Below are 27,492 nucleotides of genomic sequence, written 5' to 3' on the forward strand. Positions count from 1 at the left end.
CTTTTCCGGGGATGAGGGTGTTAAAAGAAGAGGTAGGGAATCTACCTTATTTGAAGATTCCAGTGTGTTGGTATGGTTTAACCAAAACAACAAAGCAGCTGTGGGTGAATTCTGTAGCCTGCCACATTTTGCAGCCAAACATTTCTTTGTACATTGATAGACGTGATCATGGTTCCCACTTCCATAATCCACTTGTTAAAACAAATTAATGCCAGTGAAGGCAAGCTTGACTTCATGTTACATGGTGATTTCTGTTTCGTAATCCATATATCATACCCAAGGAAAATCAATAATAGACAACATAAGCCCAAACTCCATATGGCAAGTCTAAACGTTTTAACTTGGGAAATCCATTCCCTTTCCCTAAAAAGTAGGCCAGTGCAAAAGATACATAAACACATGGTGTTCCATCACCAAGTTCCTAATAATCATAGATGTAATAGCTAGAAAATAAAATATGGCCAATTCCTTCAGTTCAATTGCATTGCCTCTGCATGATACTTCTCCAAATCAGCATCAAGATCATCAGCAGATACCTTTTCACCACGGCCTCCTCCACCACGACCTCTTCCCCGTCCCCGATCCCTTCGAATGCCTTGCCCTCTTCCTCCTGGCCTTCTTAATGCCCCACCTCTTCCTTGTCCACTGAGCCAGTTCAACAACACACGGTCATCTTTAATGCAAAAAAAGACAGCCAACTAAACCATCACAACCAAAAAAATATTTCTGATAAAACATTAAATGCCATCTCATGACATAGTTATTGATTCAAATTAAAATGCTAAACATAAAATCCAGAAGAGAAGATAGAAAAAAATATGGAATCTTGTATGGGAAACAAAGAAACGCAGCCTTCATGCATCCATAGAGAATGATAGTGATTTAAATTAACTCTAGAATGGCAATTCACTTATTCAGGGTCACTTTTACAAAAGTAAAATGAAAGGACAGACAGTTATCTCAACAGCGAGCATATGGTAGGGCATCAAACAGTTAAGATACTTCCAATATGTAAAAGGAACAATAAGTAATTAACTCAATTAAAAATATCCAAAAGCTTTCAGCCATTTTAAAGAATGAAAACTGCTAGCAACAGGGACACTAGTAACAGTCATAAACTAATTGCAAACACCATAAAGCAAGAATCGTTAAGTTTTCTAGTGAGATTTGAAATGAATTCAATTTCAAACCATAGAGCGATATATACACATCCATAATCACCAGTCAAATCTAGGGGAAAAAATCTAAACCATAGAATGTAAGAGAGGTTCATGACTCCAAAAATCAAATTAAATAAGAACATATGATTAAAGAACAGAGTCATTAAGCAAGTGCATACCTTCGAGGAACTCCATTAAAATTTCCAATAGCTCCGTTAGGAGCAGGAGCTACACCAGGTGTGGAAATGTTTGTTCCCACAATTTCAATCTTCATTGGTTTCCCATCTAATTGAACGTTGTTGTATCTCTTTACAGCAGATACAGCATCAGCTCGTCGTGAAAATACTACTTCTGCTGTACCCTATTAAAAAGAGTTTTTCTAAACTACTGCAAGACAGAACAAATTGACCAGAAGGACCACATTATGTCAATAAGATAAGATACCTTTGATCTGCCACTCCTGTCATAATGAACCGCATGCCGTTTCAAGTCACCCACTTCAGCAAACAATTCCTGCATAGTAAGAAAATTGAATTTCAAAACTTTGATCATAAAACTAAAAGAGTGTAACACATTTATTATTATTTTGGAAGAATATATTATTGCAATTAAATATTTGCTTTCTTTCTCAATAAAATAAAGAACTAGGCATATTAGATTTTGGGGTAGAATGTAGGCAGACCAAGGTAGTCAAAGGCACCAAAAGGCATACCTAAGGGACTGTTAGAGAGTTGGTATTGCAAGGACAGGGAAGGGAGGACATTGTTTTATTATTTTTAAACTTAAGAGAGTTATATAAGGTTTATAAAAGATTAGGACTTCGAATTTATATTAATCTATCATTCTAAAAAATTATCAAACAAGAAAATATTATTCAAAATAAAGTTTGTCCTAATTGAGATGTTTGGAAACAAATATTTGTTTTGGAAAAATAAACTGAAGCTCTCTTGGGAAATTGGTAAAAATATGTGCTTAATTAAATTGTTTACTCAAACACATCAAAGAACATATTTTTGACTTTTTTTTCCAAAATGAGTAACAACTATTGTGTCTGCATGAGGCCCCAAGCAGAGGAAAAGTAATAAGAAGCATAAAGAGCAACCAGTTTGAAGATACAGGCTAAGGTAGGAGAGTGGAATAGGTCTCCCACCATGAGAAAGTTATTTAACACTGTTAGATATATTGATAATTAAATCTATGATCAGGATTTTCTTTTTATTTTTTTAGCTTTTTCCCTTTCTACCCCTTTTCCTGATTCTCTTTCCAGCCCTAATTTCAGAGGCTGCTGTGGTAAAGAGAAAGGGTGTGGGGTTGGAGTGCGGCGCTGCAACTTGCAGCGGTAACTGCGACGTTACTCGTAACAGGAGCGGAAGAGATGCTGCCAGAGGGTGATCTCTTGTGGTGCTTGCAATGCATGTGATAGGGGGGATGTTTGTGGAGGCACTGCCGCAACAATCTCTGGCCGGAGAGGAGTTTAGTACAAAAGGAAGGAGAGAAGAAGGAAATAAGAGAAAACAAAGAGTTGCACCGCCGCCAAAAATCGCTCCTAGCAGCGGACGGCAGAGCGCTGCGGTGAAAGAGGAGACAGTTGATCCTTATATTCTTGAGAATTTTACTGGTCTCTGTTTTATTCTATCTTTTCATGATTGATTCTCCTTACGTTGGTCCTGATATTCTCTAGTTATGGAAGCGTGGTGCTTGAGGGGGGCTTGGTGTGAAGGGGGCACACCTGACCAGACTGTGGCTCACTCAATCACATATATTGTTCTGTTTTTTAATTTCATCTCTATTTGTTAAGGTGATGTACAAATGAAAAAGGTGTTGCTGGTTTGAGATCCTCTATCCTGTGTTGTGTGTGTGCGAGAATAGGGGGAACTAGATGGAGGAAGAAGGAGTTGAAGGGGGAGTGTCGTGGCAGCACGACGATGAAGAAGCCAGAAAAAAAAAAGGGAAAGAGAGAGGTAGAACAGAAAAAGGAAAAAATCTTGGTCATTGATTTAAAAATCAATACATCTAGCGGTGTTAAATAACTTTCCCATGGTGGGAGACCTAATCCCCTCTCCCACTGTAGCCTGCTTCCCAGCTTGAATTGATATGGTGACAACACTAATTGTGTGTTTGTTTTCACAAGGAGTAGCTTCTGAAAGATACAAAGTGAAAATCCGCAGAACCCAACATAAACGAAATCACAAAGATACTTGCACAAACATACACTTCACAGTTCACATAACAATAACCTGTTGCATCCCTCACATAATTTGTTCAAGTACCTTCTTCCTTTGTACAACAACAACAACGCCTTATCCCACTAGGTGGGGTCGGCTACATGGATCAACTTCCGCCATAATGTTCTATCAAGTACCATACTTCTATCCAAACCATTAATTTCGAGATCCTTTTTTATAACCTCTCTTATAGGCTTTTTGGGTCTTCCTCTGCCTCGAATTGTTTGTCTTCTCTCCATCTGGTCTACTCTCCTCACTACAGAGTCTACCGGTCTTCTCTCTACATGCCCAAACCACCTAAGTCTATTTTCCACCATCTTCTCTACAATAGGCGCTACTCCAACCCTCTCTCTAATAGCTTCGTTTCTAATTTTATCCTGTCGAGTCTTACCACACATCCACCGCAACATCCTCATCTCCGCTACACCGACTTTATTCTCATGTTGGCTCTTGACCGCCCAACATTCTGTTCCGTACAAAATCACCGGTCTTACCGCAGTCCGATAAAACTTTCCCTTCAGCTTGATCGGTACCTTTGCATCACATAACACCCCCGATGCTTTTCTCCATTTCATCCATCCTGCTTGAATGCGATGATTCACATCCCCTTCAATTTCCCCATCATCCTGTATTACCGACCCAAGATATTTAAACCATGTGACTTGAGGGATAATATGGTCTCCTATTTTCACCTCTAAGTTAGAAACCCTCCTTCTTTTGTTGAACTTACATTCCATATACTCCGATTTGCTTCTGCTTAGGCGAAAGCCATGTGTTTCTAGAGCTCGTCTCCAAGTTTCCAACCTCTCATTCAATTCCTCCCTCGACTCTCCAAGGAGGACTATGTCATCTGCAAAAAGCATGCATCTCGGCGCTATCTCTTGGATTTGTTCCGTGAGGACATCCAGAATTAAGGTAAAAAGGTAGGGGCTAATGGTTGACCCTTGATGTAAACCAATTGTGATGGGAAAATCGTCTGACTCTCCACCCTGTGTCCTAACACTAGTCGATACCCTATCATACATATCTTGGATAGCTCGAATATATGCAACCCTAACCCCTTTCTTCTCTAGAGCTTTCCACAAAATCTCTCTAGGCACTCTATCATACGCTTTCTCCAAGTCAATAAAAATCAAGTGCAAGTCTTGTTGGGCCATGCGATATTGCTCCATCACCCGCCGTAATAATTTTAACTGCGGAGTTCTGATGGGATCCGGTGCATTAGTGCTGGTATGATCGCACCTACCTTCTTCCTTTGTAAATAAAATAAAATAAGGGGCCTCTCCCAAACTATGCAAACACTAGCAACAAACAATACAGAACAAGGAATTCTTACAAACTCTCAAATATCACCGCCATCTCTCATACTAAAATTCAGCGCGAAAATTCAAGGTCATACCAAATAAAAAAACAAAACGCAAAGTACAAGAAAAACAAAGAGATGATTATTACCTTAATATCATCATTGGAAACACCATAATCCAAGTTTGAAATGTAAAGCTTGGTCCCAGTTTCTATGGAAGCCGCACGACCACCTTGAGCAGGGTACCCCGCCGCAGCCACATGCTGATCTGCATATAAATCGTGCTGCCACGTTGCCTCCGGCGCCTAAAACAGATCATTAACCAAATCCAACGCAAAATTAGGGTTAGAAATCGAAAACCGAAGGCATCGAAATTAAAAACTAAAAAATAGATGAAAGTAAAAGGTACCTTAGCGGGGGCATAAGGTGCGGCGCGGTTGGCGGCACGGTTGGGGAGCCGGCGAGTAGGTCCGGATCCGGAGGGTCGGGTCCGGCCACGTGAACTTCCGGATCCAGACTTTTTGTTGTTCTTGATTATGTCGTCGAGCGACATATCCATGGCTGCAGACATGTTTGCTGGTTCAGAGATAGGGTTTCGCGCAACGACGAAAGGATCTGATGAGAGTGAAAGAAAGGGGAAGCTTAGGGTTTCGTCGAGGAAGTGAGATACGGGAGAAGGGTGGCTGGTGATATGATAGATTTAAGGCTTCCCTGTTTACCTGTTTTTTTTTTTATCTATTTGTTCTTCTATTTTAAAATTAAAATATTTAGTTTTTTTATTTTAAAAAATCAATAATTTTGATATTTTTATTTTAAAATAGAGATATTTAATTATTTTATTTACGTCTTTTTTTTTTCTTTCTTTTATTCAGTTAAATCATAAATCTAACCTATTTATTTAAGATATCATCAAAAATAATTTATTTAATCATAAAATATAAGAAAAATTAAATATTAAATTAAAATTATGAATTTTTAAAATATAAAAATTAAATGATTGTATTTTAAAATAAAATTGCATGTTTTTAAAATATAAGCACTAAATATCTTAATTTTCTAAAATAAATGATTAAGTTGTAAACTGATATACAACTTATAGATACTAAGATATTGAGAAGAATGGTCTCTCTGATTGGATCTTTAAAGTTTTTAAATCTTTTTTCTATCTAAGCCAGATAAGATAACATATCAAAGTAACCACCAGATAAGATAATTTTTAACTAAATATTGTTTTCGAACTAATTATATTAATATATAATTTATTATATATTATTTTTTTCAAAAATATTATATAATTTTTAAGGGATAAGTATATATATTGTGAGTATTGTTGAGTGTTGACGTGAATTCATTCTTATGGAGAGGGGTCGGTAAGTATAACTTTTTTTTAAGGGATAAGTATAAATCTTACAAATTGGATAATGGATAGTGAATAATTATCGTAGTTAATAGAAAGAAAATAATTATTTTCAAAAATAAAATAGAAAGAAAAGAAAATTTAATTATTTTTTTTAAAAAAAATTATCTTATAGGAAATAAAAATTACTGAACACTAATTGTCAAAACTAAAATATGATATTATTCTGGTTAGAGAAAATTCTCAAAAGTCGTCAAAAAGATCTGCTATTATTTTTTTTTTACAGCAAAAGATGTCCTACAGTTAGTCCATCTGAGTGTTTTTATGTGTAACCCTTCAAAATGTCAAAAGGTTTAAACTAGTATTGTTGGTTGGTTTTCTCCTATCGCAGAAGAGAAATCCTTTTGTGGGATGTAATTTTTTGTCTTAGCCTCTAATTGTCATAAAGCACATATCATATGTAAGAGTACTTGACCATGGACCGAGTTTAGACATCAATGTTTAGGCTAGCTTTAAGTAAGCACTCAAGAAATACTAAATAGGTATATATTTTTTAATATTATCATTCTGTTTTTTTGGTATTGAAAGGGACTATAAAGTCCAAAGAGAGAAGATTACAAAGGAATTATACCAGCGGTAGCAATTCTCCTAACATCCATGCTAACCAGAGGAACTAATTAGGTTGGAGGATGACCAAACCTCATGAGATATAACTCTATCTCACAAGCCATATTAGCTAAAGCATCAACACAATGATTTGTCTCCTTGTAAGATGTGAATAATTGAAAATAAAGAATTGCCCTGCACGAACCAAGTTGGTCCAATCACACACCCCATTGAGTCCCCCTTGATGCTATTGACAATAGCAAGAGAATCAACCTGCACATGCAATATTTGCATTCCTATATTATCATTCTTAAGGATGTCATTTTTTAATTTTGATAAGTTTTTCATAGTTTAGTATGCTGTCATAGATATTCATTTTAGTTCTTGTAATATGTATATTTTTATTTTTCGTCCTTAAAATGCTTTAGATAATATTTTTTTCATTGTTCACAATATTTTTTTTTATTTTTTATTATTCAAAGGGCTTTAAGGACGAAAAACAAAATAAATATATTTTACAAAAACTTAAACAAAAAAAAATTATAAGGATGAAAACAAAAATAATGCTAAATTGTAATGATGAATAATATATTTAAGTCTTTTCATACTATATATTATCTCACAACTATGTGTGTGTCCTAAAGAGTATTGAATGTATTAAGATTTATTTTCATATTATATATTATCTTGCAATTATTTTCAAATTTTTAAATATATTTAAGCCTTTTTATATTAATATATATTGATTAAATGCGGGTGCATTTGGATTTTTAATAGAAGAGTTCAAAAATATCTGTTTAGAAGAGAATGATAACACATGTTTATTAAATGTGGGTGTGTTTGAGGATAAAATCTTTTATAATGATAACAAATATTTAAAATTTAGTCCAAAAACTCAAATTCAAAGAAGCAACTATTGGGATATTTTTGCAAATTCAATAGTTATGTTTGGTAAAATATTTTAGTTATTTTGTAACTTTTTTTATTAACTTAAAAACTTGTTTGATTGTTCAATAAATAAGTTTTTCTTAGTAGTTTTTCAATAGAGCTTCTAGCGTTATTTTTTTTTTAATGTTACTTGAAGTAACATTTTATAGCATTTCAAAAAATGTTAACTTCTAGTTTTTGATATTTTCTTCTATTTTTATCCTTAATATATTTATTCAACTTCCTAGTTATCCTTTTATAAAAAAATCATGATTATATTATTTTTTGTCATTTTACACTTTTCAATCACGTCAATAATTAATTTTATTGAATATTTGTAACTTAATAAGTTAAGTTTTAGCTTCCAACTAGTTTTCTCAAAGATAACCTATATGTAAATTTAAGTTTGCAAATTTTAATCAAAACATACATTTGGACTAAGATAAAAACGTACTATGTAAAAGGCTAAGATAAAAATTATATGTGTGATAGTATAAATATGAAAGAAAAAAGTTTTGATGTCTATGACCTGTTAAATTTTGAATCTAAAAACTACTAAAAGTAGCTTCAAAAGTGACTCACATTTGTTCCTCTAAATCGTATAATGGGAGAAGTGTCAAGCATGTTGGTTAAAGCTTTAATCAAGTTTGAGTAAAAAAAATGAACCATTAACATTTATTGATAAAAAAAAATTGACTAACTCTAGACTCATTTTTATTGGTTTCAAACACACACATAGTGGGGAAGGAAAGGGAAGGGTTTTATTCAAAACAAAAAAACAAATGAGTCTTTAATTCTTAAACTTTTGGTGAAACTTGGTTTTGGTCTGCACTTTTAAATTGATGAATTTAGTACTTCAACTTTTGAAAGTATCTTAATTTAATATTTCTTCATGTTTAAACTTAACATGGAAGTTTTTAATTGTCACAAAGTTGAAAGACAATTTAAATTCATAGTTTTTTAAAGTTGAAGAACTAAATTAATCAATTTAAAAGTATAAGGACGAGAATCAAGTTTGTGTAAAAGGATTAATACAAACATTTTTTTCCTAAAGGAAAGTTTTAAAATTTGGTGTGAATCACACGCTTTTAAACTGTTTTAATTTAAAAAATTTATCTGAATTTCTTTTTCTTTTCTTTCGTTGACGGTATCTATAGTTTTAAGTATTTTAGAATGACAAAAAAAAAAAAAAGCGAAGGTGTGAAGAGAGAAAAGAAAAAAACGTGATTTGTGAAAATAAAGGGTTTGTGGATTCTGCGGCCCATGTACGATTAACATGGAGCAAATAGTTTTTCTCCGCTCACTGCGAGCACCTTTGTTGCACGGAGGAAAAGAGGGCTTTGTTCATCTACCCAATCTCCATGCATGCTGTGAATCATCCAATTCCCACCCATGTTCTCTCAATGCAGAAAACCATTTTAACAGTTCTATTTCTTACCTTGGAGTTGCATTGCTTGGAGTAGGAATCGCTCTAGATTTTTTTCTTACAACTGGGGGAGGAAGTGGATTTGAGTCTTCATTGGTAATCTTTAACCCATAATTGTTTTATTCCGAAATTTTTTGCATGGAGATTGATTTCACTTTTCTGTGGGGTTATGCTGGGTTCTATTCAAGTTTCCCTCACACATGAATTAAACCTTCTCAAGAGCTTTGCTGTTTGAAAATTTAGTTACATTTAGTTTATTTGTGTATGACTCTGAACCATAATGAGGTGAATGAGTAACTAGAACTGAGTTGAACTCTTTAAAAGCAATTATTCCTCATTGTAAGCCTTTATAGTTTATACTTAAACAGGGGAACAGTTACTTGCTAGGAGAATAATCCTAAATCCTAAAATATGGTGTATCAGTAAAACTCTTGAGAAATCTTTGAGATTAGATTAGTACTTAATGTCTGGAATGATCTCATGAACGTAATCTAATAGCCCAGTACACATAAAACTCTTCTTGATAACAATATTAGTATAGAAAGGAGCTAAATAAGTGTCTAAAGTCTGATTGTTTTTACATCAAACATTTGTGTTTTAGTATTGACTAGAATTGCTAGTCTCAGGTGCTGGTCTTTGCTACTGGAAACACATGTCTAGGCCACTAAGGTAGCTTAGTAGCTTTAACGTGATTTAAGATGGAGTAAACAAATACCAGCTATAAGGATTATACTTGAGTCTAATTATTTCAGTTAGAATGATCATAAACCTTGCTCTATAATCTCTTTTTCTCTATCAAATTAATTGATATGTTATGATTGTTTCATGCTGCAAGCATGTGACACCTTTCCCTTATTACACTCAATTTATTATTCACCAGTTAAGAGAATTATTGCTTATAAAGTGAATGTTATATTTTACTCTGTTGTGTGATCTTGATTGCCTACTTGCATTATGGTATGCAATTGGCACTTTATATCAACGTTTTGTTGCCATCAAGTTGGTTCATGCAATACAGAACACAACATAATATTGTGAATCAGTCGAAAGTATAATTACTCAAATCTAGTAAGTAGAGGAACCCTGTGTAATTGCTAACCTTGTTGGTGTAGTATATCCTATTGACAAATTAAGCATACTCACTGTAGACATTGATTCTTAATGGAGATTTTGTTTAGCTTTGGGATTATACTTGCAGATCAGATTGGAAGTAACTGAGAATTGATTTGTAGTTCCTCCTTTTCACTCTTTAGCTGGAGAGTGTGTCGTTTTGCCTGTCATTGTAGGGAACCAGGAATGGAATGGCTTAGAAGAAATGTATGTGAAAACGGCTTGTGGTTTCACCCATAGCCTGCGGAAAATGCTTTATTGTGTTTCGGATATCAATTTAAAGTTCACAGTTATGCAAATAACCAGTGCATTAGTGAATGGCAGCGCTCTTCGTTTCCACTTACCTAGATTTCTATGTGTGCGTCATCATTCATCAACCAAGTTGTTTGTCACAGGTCTTCTCCAGCTTCTTTCTTTTCTCCTTTATTTTTTAAAAAAATACTAATAATAATTGCACTTTGCACCTTTTGAGTTTTGATAATTCATCTTGAATGTTCAATTTTAACTGTTAGTTTTTTCATTTTGTTTTGCAATACAGGGCTTTCCTATGATACCAATGAACCGATTCTGAGAGATGCCTTTGGGCAACATGGTGAAATCATTGAAGGTAAAATCAAAGATCCTTTTCTCTTATTTTGAGTCCCAATTTGGTCATGTAACTATGTTGCAGTTGCAACCATTTCATTTTTTTTTTCTTTTGCAGTTAAAGTAATATGTGATCATGTGACTGGGAAATCAAGAGGTTATGGATTTGTGCGGTTCGTTTCTGAAACTACAGCTGCTGCAGCTCGCAAAGAAATGAATGGCCAGGTTTTTAATTTTTTTAGTTCCCATTTTTATTTAATATGAATTTACTTTTATATATCACTGTCTTTAAAAAATATGCAGATTTACTGGCTAAAAACTTAGCTTCTATTTCACCCAACATTATTATATGTGGACCTTGTTCCTTATCATCTCACAGATACTGGATGGAAGACGCATTCGGGTGAGTTATGCACACAAAGGCGAGCGACTAAGTCTGCCAAACAATTCATAAAACAGTTCATGGTTGCAACATATTCACTTTCTAACTGTGATACTCGAAGTCTATAGTTTTGGCTTTTAATTTTAGCCATTCAACGCACCTTTTTTCATTTGATGGCGATCTAGATAGTCTCAGTTTGTTTCGATGGCTTGAATTGTTGTTCTCATGTTCCTTGACCTTGAAATGCTAATATCCGATGAATAACAAAATATAATTTAGGGTTCATTTTGTTTTGATGGATGGCTTGAATTGATGTTCTCATATCCCTTGCCCTTGAAATACTAATATCATATCATAAGATCATTGACAATATATAATTTGGGACCAAGCTGTTTTTCTGTTTGTTTCTTCTTTTCTTTTTTTTTCCGTAAATTGTTACTTGAAATAGAAAGATGAGTGTGACATATTGGCAACAAAAGTTCATCTTTAGTTTCCCATTTTATTTTCTTGACACTTATAATGGGATTACTAGTTATTCAACAAATATTCTTTATAACAGATAACTTAAAAGTTCTATTATATTTGACCATTACATGAATATGCACATATTGGAAAATGGAATGATTATTTTTCTGTTTTCACTAATAATTGACTAAAATGTGAAACTAATTAGATCAATTCTCTTTAAATTACATTCAAAGATTTCCTAGTACATTCAAACTAATTTACATCCTGACTTCGATCTGTAATAAGTTAGACCGAATTCTTTAGATTAAGTTCTTAAATTATTTTTACAAAAAAGTATAAATAAGATATTTATTTTAGTAAAAATCTAAACACTCAATCTGATTTTTAGTAATTCACTTTAAATTTTTTTATATATTTTTTCACTGGTGTTTTACAAAATTAAGAACCAATTAAAAGATTTTTGAAATCTCAATGACTTGGCAAATGTTTGGGTTGAGATCTGAATTGTCGTAGCAGTCATTCACTCGTTCTGAAGCAATTTTGACGTACAGGTAAGGATATATATCCTTTTGCAAATACACATTCATAGCCTGAGAACCGTAACACAAATATATTCTTAATTCACACAACGTCAAGAACGAATGAAGGTTATTACTCTACAGTTGCCCATTGAAGTATGAATAAGATGCATTATCATACCAAAGAGCTTGAGGCATCAACAAATATACTGTGAAATCTTAAATGAAGTTAACAGGATAAAAACCTTCAATTGGGCATCGTCATGAACAGCGATCACTTTTCAGTCATTTTCTAATGTGACGTTCTATAAAAATAGACATACAATTCAATCACACATTTTACACTTACATTTCAAATTCTACACTTCTGCAAAATGTGGTCTGTGAGAACCAGAGTACTTGACCTAAGCTAAAGACCAAATTCATCAAGAATCATTAAACGGACCGAGCAAATAATACCACTAAAAACCCTCATAACCATATTAACTCTTCAACAATTTTCTTCATAATTATTATCATATCACGTCAGCTACAGTTTTTATAATTGTTTTCTTTATATTCAGCCAATTTATAGAATAAATTACACCCCATATTAAAAACCCGGGAACAATTTTTCTAAGGTCATCGTCATATAATGATCGAGAAAGAAAGGCATACAAAAATATACAGTAGAGCGAAGATAGAGAATCATGAGTTCATAAACAACCATTCCTTTTATCAAATTGCTCCTATATGATCAATTCTACCAATTCCATACACAGAGGATCAACCCAATCCTAATTCTTCACTTACAAATTAAAAACCAAAAAGCTACCAGTTCAAACCTAAACATAGGGTCGCTAGATCTAACAGATACACATGAAGCAAAACAAGAGCGAGGTAAACAAAGTTAAGATATTTTGTTCAAGAGCTGGTGAACTTGGTGACGGCCTTGGTACCCTCAGAAACGGCGTGCTTGGCCAGTTCACCGGGCAGCACAAGCCTGACCGCGGTCTGGATCTCCCTTGAAGTGATGGTGGGCTTCTTGTTGTAGCGGGCAAGTCTGGAAGATTCCTGAGCAAGCTTCTCGAAGATGTCGTTGATGAAGCTGTTCATGATTCCCATGGCCTTGCTTGAGATACCAATGTCAGGGTGGACCTGCTTCAGAACCTTGAATATGTATATCTTGTATGTCTCCACGCTCTTCTTGTTCCTCTTTTTCTTCTTCCCCCCTTCTCCGCCGGCTCCTCCCTCCTTCGGAAGCTTCTTTCCGGCCTTCGGCTTCTTCTCCGCCGGAGCCTTGTCTCCCACCGTCGACTTCTTCTCCTCCACCGGCTTCTTCTCCGCTGGCTTCTTCTCTGCCTTAGGTGCCATCACTGATTCACTACTAGGTTCTTTGAAGGTATTAGGGTTTTGGATTGGGAATTCGAATTGCTAGAATGAAGAGTGGGTAAAGTTGTGAATGAGAAATGTTTGAAGCGATGGTTAATTAATATATGTAAGGGTTTTCGCGTTTTTATTGGCGAGGGGAGTTACGCGCGGATCGATGACGTGGACCTTCCATTTTTTTAGACTGAGAAGCGGATTGATGAGCTGGCGATTTAAGAACCATGTTGATCAACGGCTGAGATTATTTTCTTTTTTTTTCCTGAAAACTAGAATTTCCCCTTTTCACTTCTCAGTTTTGGTTGCGCGCCCATATGGGTCCTTCCCATTCATTAGGATTTACTTGCGCTGCTTACCTTTGAAATCAAACGAATTTGATTTTATTAAATATGTTTAGTAATTTATATTTAAATTAAGATAATATTAATAAGTTCCTTTAATGAAAAATGTTAGCAATATATTATTTTGGTGGGTTTTTTAAATAAAAAACTATTTAATTGATTCATTAAATTTAGTTTTTAAATTAAATTATTTTCATTGGTATCATGGGATATTAAACTATGTTATTTTAAAACAAACAAACTATATGAATAAATAAAATACTAATTAAAGTATTTTTAGTATATTTTAATATTATTTTAGTAATTATCTACCGATGCTCATGAATATTTGTGCACATTAAAAAAATGGGAGTCTTTAAAATATATTTTCTAACACATTTTTTTAAACACATTATCTCTAATAGGTCAAAATCTATTTAAAATTGTAAAATTAGGAGAAAAAATATTAAATAATATATTAACTAAAATCATTATAAAAAAATAATCACAGATGGATTGGCCACTAGGACTAACTCCAATCGAGAGGTAGTGGTTTTGACGAGCTCAACGTTGTCGACAAATAATACACTATCTATTGCAATGGTGGTGGTGGAGTTTGGGGCCATTGGGTGGGGACACAGATGGGTGATCTAGGGTTTAAGGAGTGAGGGTTTTGGGTTTATGTCCTTTCTTACTTTTTTTGTCTCCCATTTTGAAATATATCTTATATAAATTTAATCTTAACATATCTTTTGATTTGAAAAGTCCAAATTCACTCCCCACACACTATAAATAAGTGCCTCCATCATAAAGCTCAATGCACCTACATTGGACGTAGAGTATAAAAGCTCAACAAAAGTTATAGTGTCAAAGTCTGGAATAATAGAGAATGCAAATGCCAAATAACATGAATCCTGGATATGTATCTAAAGTAAGAAAAAGATAATGCTAAGTTGTTATGCTAGCTATAGAGAGCCATAGTTAGCAAGTTGCCACTCAAGGCTATCTAAGAAAAAGTAGGGGATCCTTGTTTGATTACGAGACTAGCAAGTATAATTAGCCTATATCTTCATTATCATACTCATTTGGGTGTGTGATCCCTATGGGACAAGTTTAGGGTCTAAAGAAGGGTATTTTTGTGAGGTTATCGAAACTACAAACATAGTCAATTCAATTTCTGTATTTATTGTCTCGATGGTTAGGTGTAAAGTTCAAAGAGGGGAGTTCTAGTCAAGTTATCGAAGGTATATACATAATCAATCTTATCTATGTACGTCCTTTACTCAATGGAAAATCTCAAGTTGAAACTTGACTATTGGATTTACGTTGGGGTGATCGAACCAATTTAAAAATCATTGTAATATATAGTCTTCTAACCTTTACCTCTTTGTATTGTTTATCTATATAGCATATTTGTAATTGTCTTCCTTCTTCCACTTATGCGATAATTTCTTCATTTTCATAGTTTACTTTTGAATCCTCCATACAATAAAGATTTACATTCGATAATGAATAATAAGGAAACAAAACATCTTGTACGCATGGAATAGTCACTTGCGATGTTCATTGTTGTGCATGAGATGTTCAATGTGGAGTTAACCATACCGATTTATAGTGTAAGAAAGGTCTTCACACTTCCATAAAAAAATGTTCTCATCCTTTAAATAATCACTCCCAACGATGCATAGGGAATCACACTTGTGATATTTTAGAATTCATCCATTTCAAAATACATTAAAGTAAATGGGTGAAGGATTATGAAAATGATGTGAGTTTTTCGATGCTTTAATATAATAATAATGCATATTTAAAATAATTAAAATTAAAAATTATATTTTATTAAAATTTATAGTATTTGTATTGTCCATCAAACCATGCACACAATAAAAAGTTGTCATGTAAGTTTAATATATTTAACATGTTCTTGTTTTCCTATATCATAACATGTATCAAATGCACCCTAAGATTATTTGAGCAACTGGATGTAGATATTAAAGATTGAACTAGTATAAAACCTTTGTGCCTTTATCTCTTTAACTTTTTATGGCTTGATTTTTTGTAAAGTATTAGACCTATAATTTTGTTATATCGGTTGATTAACCATGTTTTCCATTTAATATTTGTAACTTGGACCAATCATAGATTGAATAGAACAACCATCTATCTTTTGAATTGATTAATGAATATTCTCATTAAATCCTAATATAATTTTATAAAAGATTTTTAATTGAGAAAGAATTTTTAAAATAATCAATTCAGAACTCCTTTCTCTATGCTTAGTTGACAAACCACACCAATCAAAATCACTTTAAATCCATTTGATTGGATTGGTTTCATGTCCAAATTCATTTTTTGGGAATTTAAATTCAAATCATTTAATGGGATATGAATTGGATATCTATATTACACTTTTAAATATCCAATTTATTCTCACCCAATAGGAATTGACATGGAAAAATACCTCAAACAAGTTGAGCATAAATCGAATATGCTTTAACTTAGACCAGGTCGATGATGCCCTTACTAAAATTAACCTAAGATCTGTTTTGGACACGATCTATTATAAATTCAAACCATAAATTGATCTTAAAATTGTGTTTTGAACTCAAGTGTAGTTCTAAACCATAAAATCAGTTTTTAAACTAAGTTGGTTTTTGTGGTTTGAAATCAGTTTCAAATCAATTATAAAAATCCAAATCATATATTAAGATTCATATCCATTTAAGTGGATATAAATTTCAAACCCATACTATTTAAATGGATATGACTTGAATATGAATTAGATTTATATAAAAAAAACCATTCTATGTCTAGCCTTAATTTTAATGGTAAATATGTTTAATTTGTTAAGGTATTTATGTTAAAGTGTTAGAAAAAAAGTGACAATAATAATATACTCAACTAATTCAAGTTAAACAAGAAAATTATAGATATATTATTAGTACGATTGGTAAGTGCACCAATTCATTCAAGTATTAATTAAAACAGTAAGACTGAGTATCGTGTCCACAAAAAATTTATTATACTTTGATGACGCATATTCAGTTTGTAAACAATTTTAATTGTAGTGAAATAAAATGAAATAACTCGTTCATATTTCAAATTCCTGGAATACTTTTTCTAAGCTTAAAAACACATGACAAAGACAGACGCAAAATTGTATAATAAAACAAATACCAAGATGAATGTGTTGGAGAATATTCTACTGAACTTTCTCTTGATGTGACTAAAGAAAATTTTCTCTATTTAATATTGTTCTAATTTTCTTTGCACCATTAAATTACTCTAACTGTAATTCCTCACATGAAAGAGCCTAGCCCTCCTAGTTTTGTTCTTGATTTCTCAACAAATTCATTCTAAGCGAGTTGCATCATGCAAAAGATGCAATATTTACTAGATTACTACACATTATTCTTAGAAATGCAGGCCTCTAGCTGCTCTACCAAGTTCTAAGGACTAAAAGCATTTTTCAATACTTAAAACCTTATAAAACATATAAATGGGTGATCAAGCCACAAATATGAAAAATAAACACAAATAGAAACAGAGAACACTAGTAATAATATTAAATAGATAGTTAGAGTTTTTACATCAAGAGTGTTAAATGGAAAAACTCCCCAACAATGAAGTGCTTAGCCCTCCATTAACAAGGAGGGCTTGATACAAGGATGAAAATAAGATGGGAATGGACTGGTGAAGTGAAAATGTGAAGAAAAATGTCTAATTTCAACCTTGGTGCCATATTCCTTCCTTTCCATGTTGTTTGACGCTCCATTTTCCCTCCTCTTTTAGTTTTTAAAGACTTTTGGGTTTTTCAGCTTACGAGAGCGCGCTCAACGAGCATGTCTCGCCGAGCGACAGTTAGTGACTGGGCGCTAAGCGGGCTTGAACGCGCTAAGCGCGAGAAGAGACAAAACCCTCACAAGGAGGGCTGGCTGCACGCTAAGCACGCTGCTCTCTGACCCAACATTCTCTTGGGTTTCACTCTCGTTGAGTGAACTGGCCTTCTCGTTAAGTGGATGAATCTCGCTTAGCCAATCTGGCTCGCTGAGCGAGTCCTTCAGTAGCATTTCAAAATCTTCTCTTCCTTAGCCTAAAAATCCAAATAAGTTCAACTTTAGTCATCCAAATGGAGTTTTCATTGTATAAATTCACACAAAAATAAAATTATTTACAAATCTCACAAAAGAAACCATAAAATTAGTGGTACATTGTTACTTTTTATCCTACTTTTAATGCATTTAATACTCATGAATAGCAATTAACATATACATATACCAAAAACACAACATGCGCCCAAAAAAATAAAATGAATTAAGGATATACTGTTGCTTTGGTCCTCAAAATTGTAATTCATGGTTACTTAAGTCCATAAAAGTATGAAACTATCTTTTAGGTCCTTGAAAGTGTAATTTGACTATCACTTTAGTCTTATTGTTAAAGTTAATATTCGTAATTATCTCTGACACACTACTTGCCTATGTGCTAGTTGAAGGTACACATGTGGATGACACGTGATAGTTCAGTACACAATAACAAGTGACAATGTACACGTATAGGATAAATAACAGTTCAATTATTATCATTTTGGTCTATTAAGAGATTGATAAGTTTACCAATTTTTATCACAAGCAATAAATATTAAAATGAAAAATTGAGTGTCAAGTTCACAGAGACTTTGTTTGTACTTGTGTAGATAAATACCCAATTTGTAAGCAAGAGAAGAAGTAGAAGAGAAAGGGAATTATAAGTGTAAAATTTGAGGGTAAAAGGGAAAAGAAAAGGATAACAAGAAAAATAAATAATAATGTAAATGCAAAAGATGAAGTTAGAATGTGATAATATTAGGGTCTAGCATGTCTAACTACTCTTGATGCAATATTAATGTTTTTCTCTATTAACTGTTTTTCCAATTTTCATACACATCTACTAACATGCTCAACCTTGATCCCTCATGATGAAGAGCCTAATTTATGTATTCTCTCTCCCAAATCCCTTTGTAAAGATTGAATCACAAACAACATTAAGTGTAAAGATATAAGATTGAATCATAAACAACATTAAGTGTAAAGATATAAGATTGAATCATAAACAACATTAAGTGTAAATATGTATGCAAAGGTACAACAAAGTCGTTTTATCCCTAGTAATGCAATGTTGAGATGTCATTTCCCAATTATTTAGACATTACCATTTCCCAATGTATAATCCCTAAAAATAGATGCATGAATGACCAAACCACATAATAGAGATGAAGAGTAGAAAAGAGACAATAGAAACTGTTTTGAATAGCTTTTAGACTCGGTGTGTTTTTCTCTTTTGCTTCCTCCTCCTTATATAGGCACAAGTAACTTAATTTTCACGCTGATTTCGTGCTTAGTGCGGACATTCGTGTTAAGCGCACCTTTAGATTTCATTGTGGACTTTTCTGTGCACTAAGCGTAGGCACACGATAAGCTTCAGTGATGCGCTAAACGAGCTGTTCACTTTTTCAATTTTTTTTCAAGGTTTTTTTTTCCACTTTTTGCCTCAATTTTCCTTCAAAGTACTTGAATTCTTCTTTCTCTTGACTTTTGTTGATAAAAAATAACAAAAATGTTAATTTATTTATTATTTTATTAAAAATAATAATAAAGTAAAAAAATTACACTCATTTACTAGTTAAAATTTACTATTAAATTAACTCATATTTTACAATTATCATGATTTCCGATTGAAATATCATGTGCATATGGTCAATTACCCCATATGCATCAAAATGTCAATTGTGACATAGACAGATAATGTGTCATGTACGAATATATATCAACTTTAGCAAAAGATTTTTATTGAAGGAATTAAAATGACAAACAAATTGGATTTTCACAAATCTAAATGACATTTTGATACTTATATCTAAGTGACAATATATTACACTTTTGGAGATCAAAATGATAGTTTAGCCAATAAATTAATAAAAATGAATGAATTATTGCATTTCATTAATATTATATATTCAAATAAAGAAGATTGGAGAGGAGATGAAAATGGAAGGAATGAAAACACGAATAAGTATGTAATGATGTTTTTTCTTTTATTTAATTGAAGAGAAAGTGAGAAGAAAAAAGAAAAAATTGACTTCTAGAAAGATAAATTTAAATTTCTTTTCCTTTCACTTTTCCCTCAATTTATATTTCAAAATTTTGTTCCTGCATCGTTTCCTTTCCCCTTTATCACACATAAGATACGTATCAAACAAACTTATTCACAAAAAAAAAAAAAATCAAAGAAACTAAACAAAAATAATTTTTTTACCAAGTGCCACTAATGGATTTGGAGCTCAGGATTTGGGACAACAAGCGCTAACTAATGATGAAGTGAACCACGCTTGATGAAGCGGAGGGAGATGTCCATTTGGGCGCGCATTGAAAAGTGAAAAGACGAGAGACTCAAAATTCCAATCTTGATGAAAAAGAGAAAAAACATCTCAGCCGTCCTTCAAACGTCACGTCATCAATCCGCATCTCAGTCTACAAAAAATGGAAGGTCCACGTCATCGATCCGCGCGAAACTCTCCGAACCAATAAGAACGCGAAAACCCTTTTATATATTAATTAATCATGGCTACAGACATTTCTCATTAACAACTTCACCCATTCTTCATTCTAGCCATTCGAATTCCCAATCTAAAACCCTAATACCTTCAAAGAACGAAGTAGTGGATCAGTGATGGCACCTAAGGCAGAGAAGAAGCCAGCGGAGAAGAAGCCCGCGGAGGAGAAGAAGTCGACGGTGGGAGACAAGGCTCCGGCGGAGAAGAAGCCGAAGGCCGGAAAGAAGCTTCCGAAGGAGGGAGGAGCCGGCGGAGAAGGGGGGAAGAAGAAAAAGAGGAACAAGAAGAGCGTGGAGACGTACAAGATATACATATTCAAGGTACTGAAGCAGGTCCACCCTGACATTGGTATCTCAAGCAAGGCCATGGGAATCATGAACAGCTTCATCAACGACATCTTCGAGAAGCTTGCTCAGGAATCTTCCAGACTTGCCCGCTACAACAAGAAGCCCACCATCACTTCAAGGGAAATCCAGACCGCGGTCAGGCTTGTGCTTCCCGGTGAATTGGCCAAGCACGCCGTTTCTGAGGGTACCAAGGCCGTCACCAAGTTCACCAGCTCATGAACCGACTATTATTTGGATTTTGTTTCTGGTTGCACACACAAATCTGTTCTATGTATCTGGAGACTTATGTTTGGATTTTGATCAGTAATTGTGCATGAACGTTGTAGTGGTGCTGATATAGTTAGTATATTCTTGGTATGGTACATGGAGTGGGCTGTTTCAGTATTAATGCATTTAAGATTCTCTAACATGTTCGTTTATGGATTTTTTTTTTTTTTTATGTTGATTACTTTAATTGCGCTATCTGGTACGAACAGGACATTTTGGGATGACTTTTCTTTTGGGGTTGTACGGGTTGGTGTGCACTCAGTTGGGGTGTCAACCCCTTCAACCTTCTGGCTCAACTCCTTTGTGCTAAAAAAAATAGAAAGTTTACTAGAGTCTCAACCTCAAGCTGAAAATACTGTAGTCTTTAAGATGAACTAACAATCATTTGAATTCGGACACGAAAAACTTGATGAATTAACCATACTTACAAACTGTGAAATTTAATTTTTAACCGATGAAACTATTTTAGCTGCTGGAATACACTTGCAGATCCGATTAGAAGTAACTTAACACATGGTACGACCAGTAAATTACTCCAAGTCCAAGAAGGAAATTTAAATGTACTCTGTTTCACTCTTAAGTTGTCACCGGTGGGGAATGGGATGGCTCAGAACAATTTTATTTGAAAGTGCTTTATTGTGTTTCGGGTGTCAATTGAAAGTTCACAGTTATGTGTGTAATCAGTGCACTAGTGAGTCACAGCGCTCTTATTTTCCCTTTACCTCGATTTCTATGCACGCGCCACCATTCAACAACTAAGTTATTTGTCGTAGGTCTTCTCCAACTTCTTAAATTTATCCTTTAATTATATTTATTACTAACAATAATTGTAGTTTGAGTTTTGTTATTTGGTCTACTATTTTAAATTTTAACTGTTTTGTTTTGGAACAAAGGGCTTTCCTACAATACCAATCAACTGGTTCTCAGAGATGCTTTTGGGCAACACGGTGAAATCATTGAAGGTAAAATCAAAGATCTTTTTCTCGTACTTTGGCTTCCCAAATTGGTTATATATATAATTATGTTGCAACCAATTCTTTATTTTTCCGTTTGCAGCTAAAGTACTATGTGATCACGTGACCGGGAAATCAAGGGGGTATCGATTTGTTCGGTTCATTTCTGAAACTACTGCCACCACAGCTCGCAAAGAAATGAATGGCCAAGTATTTATTTTTTATTTTCCCAATTTGTTTAATATGAATTCACTTGTATATATGATTGTCTTAAAATTATGTGGGTTTTTTTTTGGCATCAACGTTTGCTCTATTTCATCTAACGTTGTTATAAGTGCGTCTTGTTCCTTATTGTTTCAGATACTGGATCTCATTTTTCTTCCCTTCCAAATTGGGAGGAGTGATATGGAACAAAGAGTAACTTTTTATAAAATTACTTGTCTATCCTTACTCCCTAATTACTCTCATTCAATACCCCTCTCAAAACAAAATGCAGCAGTCGGATGACTTTGAGAACTGAGAGCTCCATCACTATTTCAATGTTGACGATCCACTGCACCGCTCAAGGTAATTTTCCCCCTTCCTCGTATTCTATGTAATTCATGAGCATTATTGCCTGCTGTATTTTCTTTATCTTCTAATGGGAATGAATGAAAGATCCAGACTTTAGGATATCACAGGGTTTGACAATTCTTCATTTGATGTACCTTATATGTGCCACAATGTGGGCATTCTTTGAATTAAGGAAAATATAATTGGACAACATTTATTTATGTTTCACGAATTCACACCTTGAAAGTTTTCGGTGTAGTTAACCGATCTTTGGACTTATACAAGTCATGTACATCAATGGAGCTGGATATTTAGCTCAGACAACGATCCTTTTTTAATGAGATTTTTTTCGAGACACATTATGTTTATGTTAAAAGCTTTTTCTGGTTTTCTGCAACTAACAATGCTGATTTGGATTGTTTGTATATACATCAGGAGATCTAGTTTTTAACATCTTAGGGGACTATACCTTGTGCCTCTGTATAGTTCTGAACAAATGGGCTAAAAGGAAATTCATACAATGATTAAATCCGATTTGTGGTATGAATGGGGAAAGTGAAGTGTGCTGTTAAATGCTTTTACCTTTTGTTAATTTGATTGGTACTGTTAGATGTTTAAGTGACTCTGCTGTTCTTCTAACAATGGATTGGCGTTTGTGTATGTTTTAATGCAATTGTGTCGTTTGTCTTTCTAACAACGAAAATGAATGTTTTTTAATAAGTCATACATCCTTTTTCATCATAATTATATATTGCAGTTCATATTTTTAAAAATAAGGCTAATATAGCTATAAAACAATTTATTCCCATTCTTTTCCTTACCTAGACAATGAAATGGAAATTTTGCTCTAAACAATGGAATGAAAGTTTTATTCCATTAAGGTCCATTTAATTTTAATCGATTCTATTCTATTAATCTTTTTTCATCGATGCAAACATAGTCTTACAGTAACTCCATCTGAGGTGCTCTAGTGCACTGAGCTTAATAAGAGCTATTTAACAAGAGTCCTGGAGCCTTATGGAGGTGCCTAATATGTTTGGGTGAGAAAGAGATGTTAGACTGGATTATGTACTTTTAGTAATGGATTTAGCTATTCAAGTAATAATCATAGCAGTAGTGTAGATAACTTGTATAATGAATCTGCAGATATTGCAAAATAGAATGATTATTTATCTGTTTAGCGTTCTCATTGATAGGTGAGTGGAACGCAGAACTAATCGGCCAGATCTCTTCGCACAACCTTTAATGCCAGAGATTTCTTGGCAATGCACATTCATAACTGATTTACAACCTATTTGCAGGCATTTAACTGTAAAAAAGGGGTAGACTGCGTGTACTGTACACTGTTTTAGACTAATTTTTTTACATTTAATTTAGCTTATCTAATTGTATAAACTCTAGTCTCCTGTAAAATGAAAATCTTTTGGTTAATCTCTGTTTTACAAAAGTCATTCATTTTAATCCTTTTACATTTTTCACGGTCATTTTGCATCCAAAAGAAATTGTTTTGTCAAGTTAAGAATCGGAACTTGTCTTTGAAATATTTCAAATATATTTTGAAATCTGAACCTGTCAATTAACTTCAAAGAGCACAATATGCTCAAAATTCTTAGATGTTACCATCAACAAAATCAAGATATAACGTGCAGTGTCTAGTAGGATTTTTTTCGAACATGCATCGTGTGAGGCCGTTGTTCTTTCTTATCGCTATCATCCTACAATATTTCAAGCCTGATTAATCATTACAAAGCAACCAAATATTTCTACTAAAAAATGCTGAAGGGATCCAAACAATACATCAATATTGCTTGTACATGCTTTTTTGATTTATTTTCCTATACATTTTCTTATAAATTTTGTGATAAAGTATTTGGATAGTGTTTGAATTATATTCAAATTTTCCAATTCCATATTTTTTTTTGAAGGCAAAACATTTCAATAATTAATAGAAATAGACAGCCACAAGCAGTAACCGCCATACCTCAAAATTTACACGAATCATTACTGCTATAAAAAAACAGCACCCCCCCTGCACTAAACATGACCCGCTAAAGACCGAATAAAAATCAGAAATTACTTGAAACTTCACGATGGCATAATAACGAAACTAACACTCCCCAACATTCAGCATAAAGAAAGCCTTCATATAATGTGGAATCAAATTTGTGAATTACATTATAAGGAAACCAAATTCATAATTAAAGATAAAGTGGAGGATCAATTTTGTAATTTTGCCAAATTAAAAAGTAACAAATAATTGCTTCCACTTTTTTCAATTCAACGATTCATAGAAAAAGTAATCAATTCCACGATAATGCAATATGTCATCCTAATTGGATTTTTTTTAAATATAAAACTCACGATTAAAAAAAATTCCAATATCAAAAGTGTCTAAAGATCATACATTTAAAGAAATCAAGTCTCGACAAACCAACCAATAAAACGTAAAATTTATAACAAGCGAATCTCCTATATATAATCCATTTCCATTTTCAAAATCATCAGTAGGTCTCTACCATCGGTAAATATTAAAAATATCAAACATTACTCGAAAGACCAACTCAAAATTTAACAAGTCAGTGACTCATTTTTACTTCTTTCAATTTCAAGGTGTATAGTTAATACATTAGAGTAATATTCCGAGACATGCTAGGTGCACCCAGCAATTAGGTGAATAGGCAAAATTGTCCTTGTATTAAAAAAATAATTCCTTCTTTCGGAAGAAGGTTCTTCCGGTAGAACAATTTATTCTATCAGAAAAACCTTCTTATAGAGAAGTTACCGAAAGAAAAGGTTCTTTCGGTAGAACAAATTGTTCATCCGAAAGAATAAATTGTTCTACCGGAAGAACCTTCTTTCGGAAGAATAACAATTTGTTCTTCTGGAAGAAGAAATTATTTTTTTTAACGCAAGGACAATTTTGTCCATTCACCTAATTGCTGGGTGCACCTAACATGTCCCTAATATTCCTCTATGATAAAAGTAACAGATAATTCAAAACATATTACGCGCTACTCGAACCTGATTGAAAATTCAAGGAAACAATTTTCAAAAACAAATATTGCATTAACGGATCACCCAATTAGAGATTGTTGAAAGTATAACACACAAACCATACTAAAATTACTGCATTCCTATATCATCAATGAATCCTACCACTTCCATAAACAACTCAACCACTAACATTCCTTCAATTACAAATGCTAACCCCCAAACCCCCCAAAAAACCTACTGATTCAAATCTAAGCATAGGCCTAACAGCCATAGATACAGAAACAAGAGCCTGAGAAAATCGATAAGATATAGTTAGTTCAAGAGCTGGTGAACTTGGTGACGGCCTTGGTACCCTCAGAAACGGCGTGCTTGGCCAATTCACCGGGCAGCACAAGCCTGACCGCGGTCTGGATTTCCCTTGAAGTGATGGTGGGCTTCTTGTTGTAGCGGGCAAGTCTGGAAGATTCCTGAGCAAGCTTCTCGAAGATGTCGTTGATGAAGCTGTTCATGATTCCCATGGCCTTGCTTGAGATACCAATGTCAGGGTGGACCTGCTTCAGCACCTTGAATATGTATATCTTGTATGTCTCCACGCTCTTCTTGTTCCTCTTCTTCTTCTTCCCCCCTTCTCCGCCGGCTCCTCCCTCCTTAGGAAGCTTCTTTCCGGCCTTCGGCTTCTTCTCCGCCGGAGCCTTGTCTCCCACCGTCGACTTCTTCTCCTCCGCGGGCTTCTTCTCCGCTGGCTTCTTCTCTGCCTTTGGTGCCATCACAATTGGTTCTTTGAACGAAATTAGGGTTTTGGATTGGGAATTGGAATTTGCTAAAGCGAAGAGGGATTGGAGTTGTGAATGAGAATGGATTGCAGCGATGATTAATATAGAGAAACGTTTTCGTTTCTTATTGGCTGGGGGGGGTTGGCGCAGATCGATGACGTGGGTCTTCTTTATCTGTCAAATTACAATTTTCGAAGTAAATGAAAATAGCCGGTCACGACCGATTAAGATTAAGTTGAATGAGGTGCGGATTGATGAGCTGGCGATTGACGACCCTGTAGATGGACGGTTAAGATGCTTTTTCTCTTTTTCCATAAAATTGAAATCCCTCTCTTCCCTGATTTCTTTGCGCGCCCAAATAGACATCATCTCCCTCCATCCTCTCTAGACGGTTAATTATAAAAATGGGAATTTTTTTTTTAATTACGAAAATAAATAAATCATACTTTGATATGTTATTTCACAATGAAATAATCATATATCAAAACACTACTATACTTTTCATTTGTTTAAAATCTTTTTTTCACTGAGAATTGAAATTGCCTATTAAAATACAATTTTTTTATTTTTTTTAATGAAATTGTATGTTAAAATACGATATTTAAAATAAATAAATAAATCATGTTCAAATCATATTTTAGCATGTGATTTCAAATTTTAATAATAAAAATAAATAAAATTATATGTGTATATACAATTTTATTGTAACAATTTTCTCAAAACAAAATCGTGTTTTAAAGGATAATTTCTTCATAGTAAAATTATACTTCAAAGTATAATTTATCTATTTTTATAACTTTTTTAAAATATACTCATTATGAATTTTTTTTTTAAAAAAATTACACCTTTATGGTGCAAGAGGCTCTCTAGGCATTTGGCATGGCAATAAAAATTAAGGAATTTTAAAATCAAATCAAATGGTTTATAAGTCGTCAAATTCAATTGTTTAAATAAAAAACTGCAAAAGTCACAAATCCAAAAATCAATGTGTATTTTTTACTTTTATGAAAAAAAATAGAACTAAACGAAACAAATCACATATTATAATTATATTAAGTGATAATTAATCATAAATACTAAATAATTTAATACTTTTCATTTACTTTATATTCAACGTGTTTATTTTACTTTTTTATATGTTAAAAAATAATATTAAATATTAAATGATGTATAAATTATTATTATATTAAAATAAGTTAGTAATATTATTTTATATTAATACTAAATAGCTGGAAAGATAATAGTTTATAACTAAAATATGT

The 27,492-nt window shown here is 33.4% G+C and overlaps 4 protein-coding genes across 5 annotated transcripts; 2 read left to right on the top strand and 2 right to left on the bottom strand.

The window, feature by feature from the left end:
• Positions 1 to 248: 248 nt before the first annotated feature.
• LOC100775827 (THO complex subunit 4A) lies at positions 249 to 5,404 on the bottom strand. Its single transcript, XM_014764535.2, has 5 exons — positions 5,098 to 5,404; positions 4,838 to 4,993; positions 1,605 to 1,673; positions 1,340 to 1,521; positions 249 to 645 (listed from the first exon to the last, which is right to left on the bottom strand). Exons 1-5 carry the CDS (start codon positions 5,257 to 5,259, stop codon positions 471 to 473), a joined length of 744 nt encoding a protein of 247 aa, XP_014620021.1. The 5' UTR covers positions 5,260 to 5,404; the 3' UTR covers positions 249 to 470.
• A 3,440-nt stretch (positions 5,405 to 8,844) lies between these two features.
• LOC100306540 (uncharacterized) lies at positions 8,845 to 11,366 on the top strand. 2 transcript variants are annotated; one of them, XM_006591760.4, is made up of 5 exons: positions 8,845 to 9,100; positions 10,203 to 10,509; positions 10,653 to 10,721; positions 10,818 to 10,924; positions 11,079 to 11,366. In XM_006591760.4, exons 2-5 carry the CDS (start codon positions 10,320 to 10,322, stop codon positions 11,151 to 11,153), a joined length of 441 nt encoding a protein of 146 aa, XP_006591823.1. In that variant the 5' UTR covers positions 8,845 to 9,100; positions 10,203 to 10,319; the 3' UTR covers positions 11,154 to 11,366.
• Positions 11,367 to 12,970: 1,604 nt separating this feature from the next.
• Positions 12,971 to 26,313, bottom strand: LOC100776374 (probable histone H2B.1). The gene is made up of 2 exons (XM_003539643.5): positions 25,782 to 26,313; positions 12,971 to 13,406 (listed from the first exon to the last, which is right to left on the bottom strand). The coding sequence occupies exons 1-2, from the start codon at positions 26,222 to 26,224 to the stop codon at positions 12,971 to 12,973; spliced, it is 879 nt and encodes a 292-aa protein (XP_003539691.2). The 5' UTR covers positions 26,225 to 26,313.
• Positions 20,349 to 21,098, top strand: LOC100778668 (probable histone H2B.1). Its single transcript, XM_003539648.5, has one exon. The coding sequence runs from the start codon at positions 20,461 to 20,463 to the stop codon at positions 20,908 to 20,910; it is 450 nt and encodes a 149-aa protein (XP_003539696.1). The 5' UTR covers positions 20,349 to 20,460; the 3' UTR covers positions 20,911 to 21,098.
• Positions 26,314 to 27,492: the final 1,179 nt, after the last annotated feature.

The sequence above is a fragment of the Glycine max genome, chromosome 12 (assembly GCF_000004515.6).
Source record: "Glycine max cultivar Williams 82 chromosome 12, Glycine_max_v4.0, whole genome shotgun sequence".
Lineage (NCBI taxonomy): Eukaryota > Viridiplantae > Streptophyta > Magnoliopsida > Fabales > Fabaceae > Glycine > Glycine max.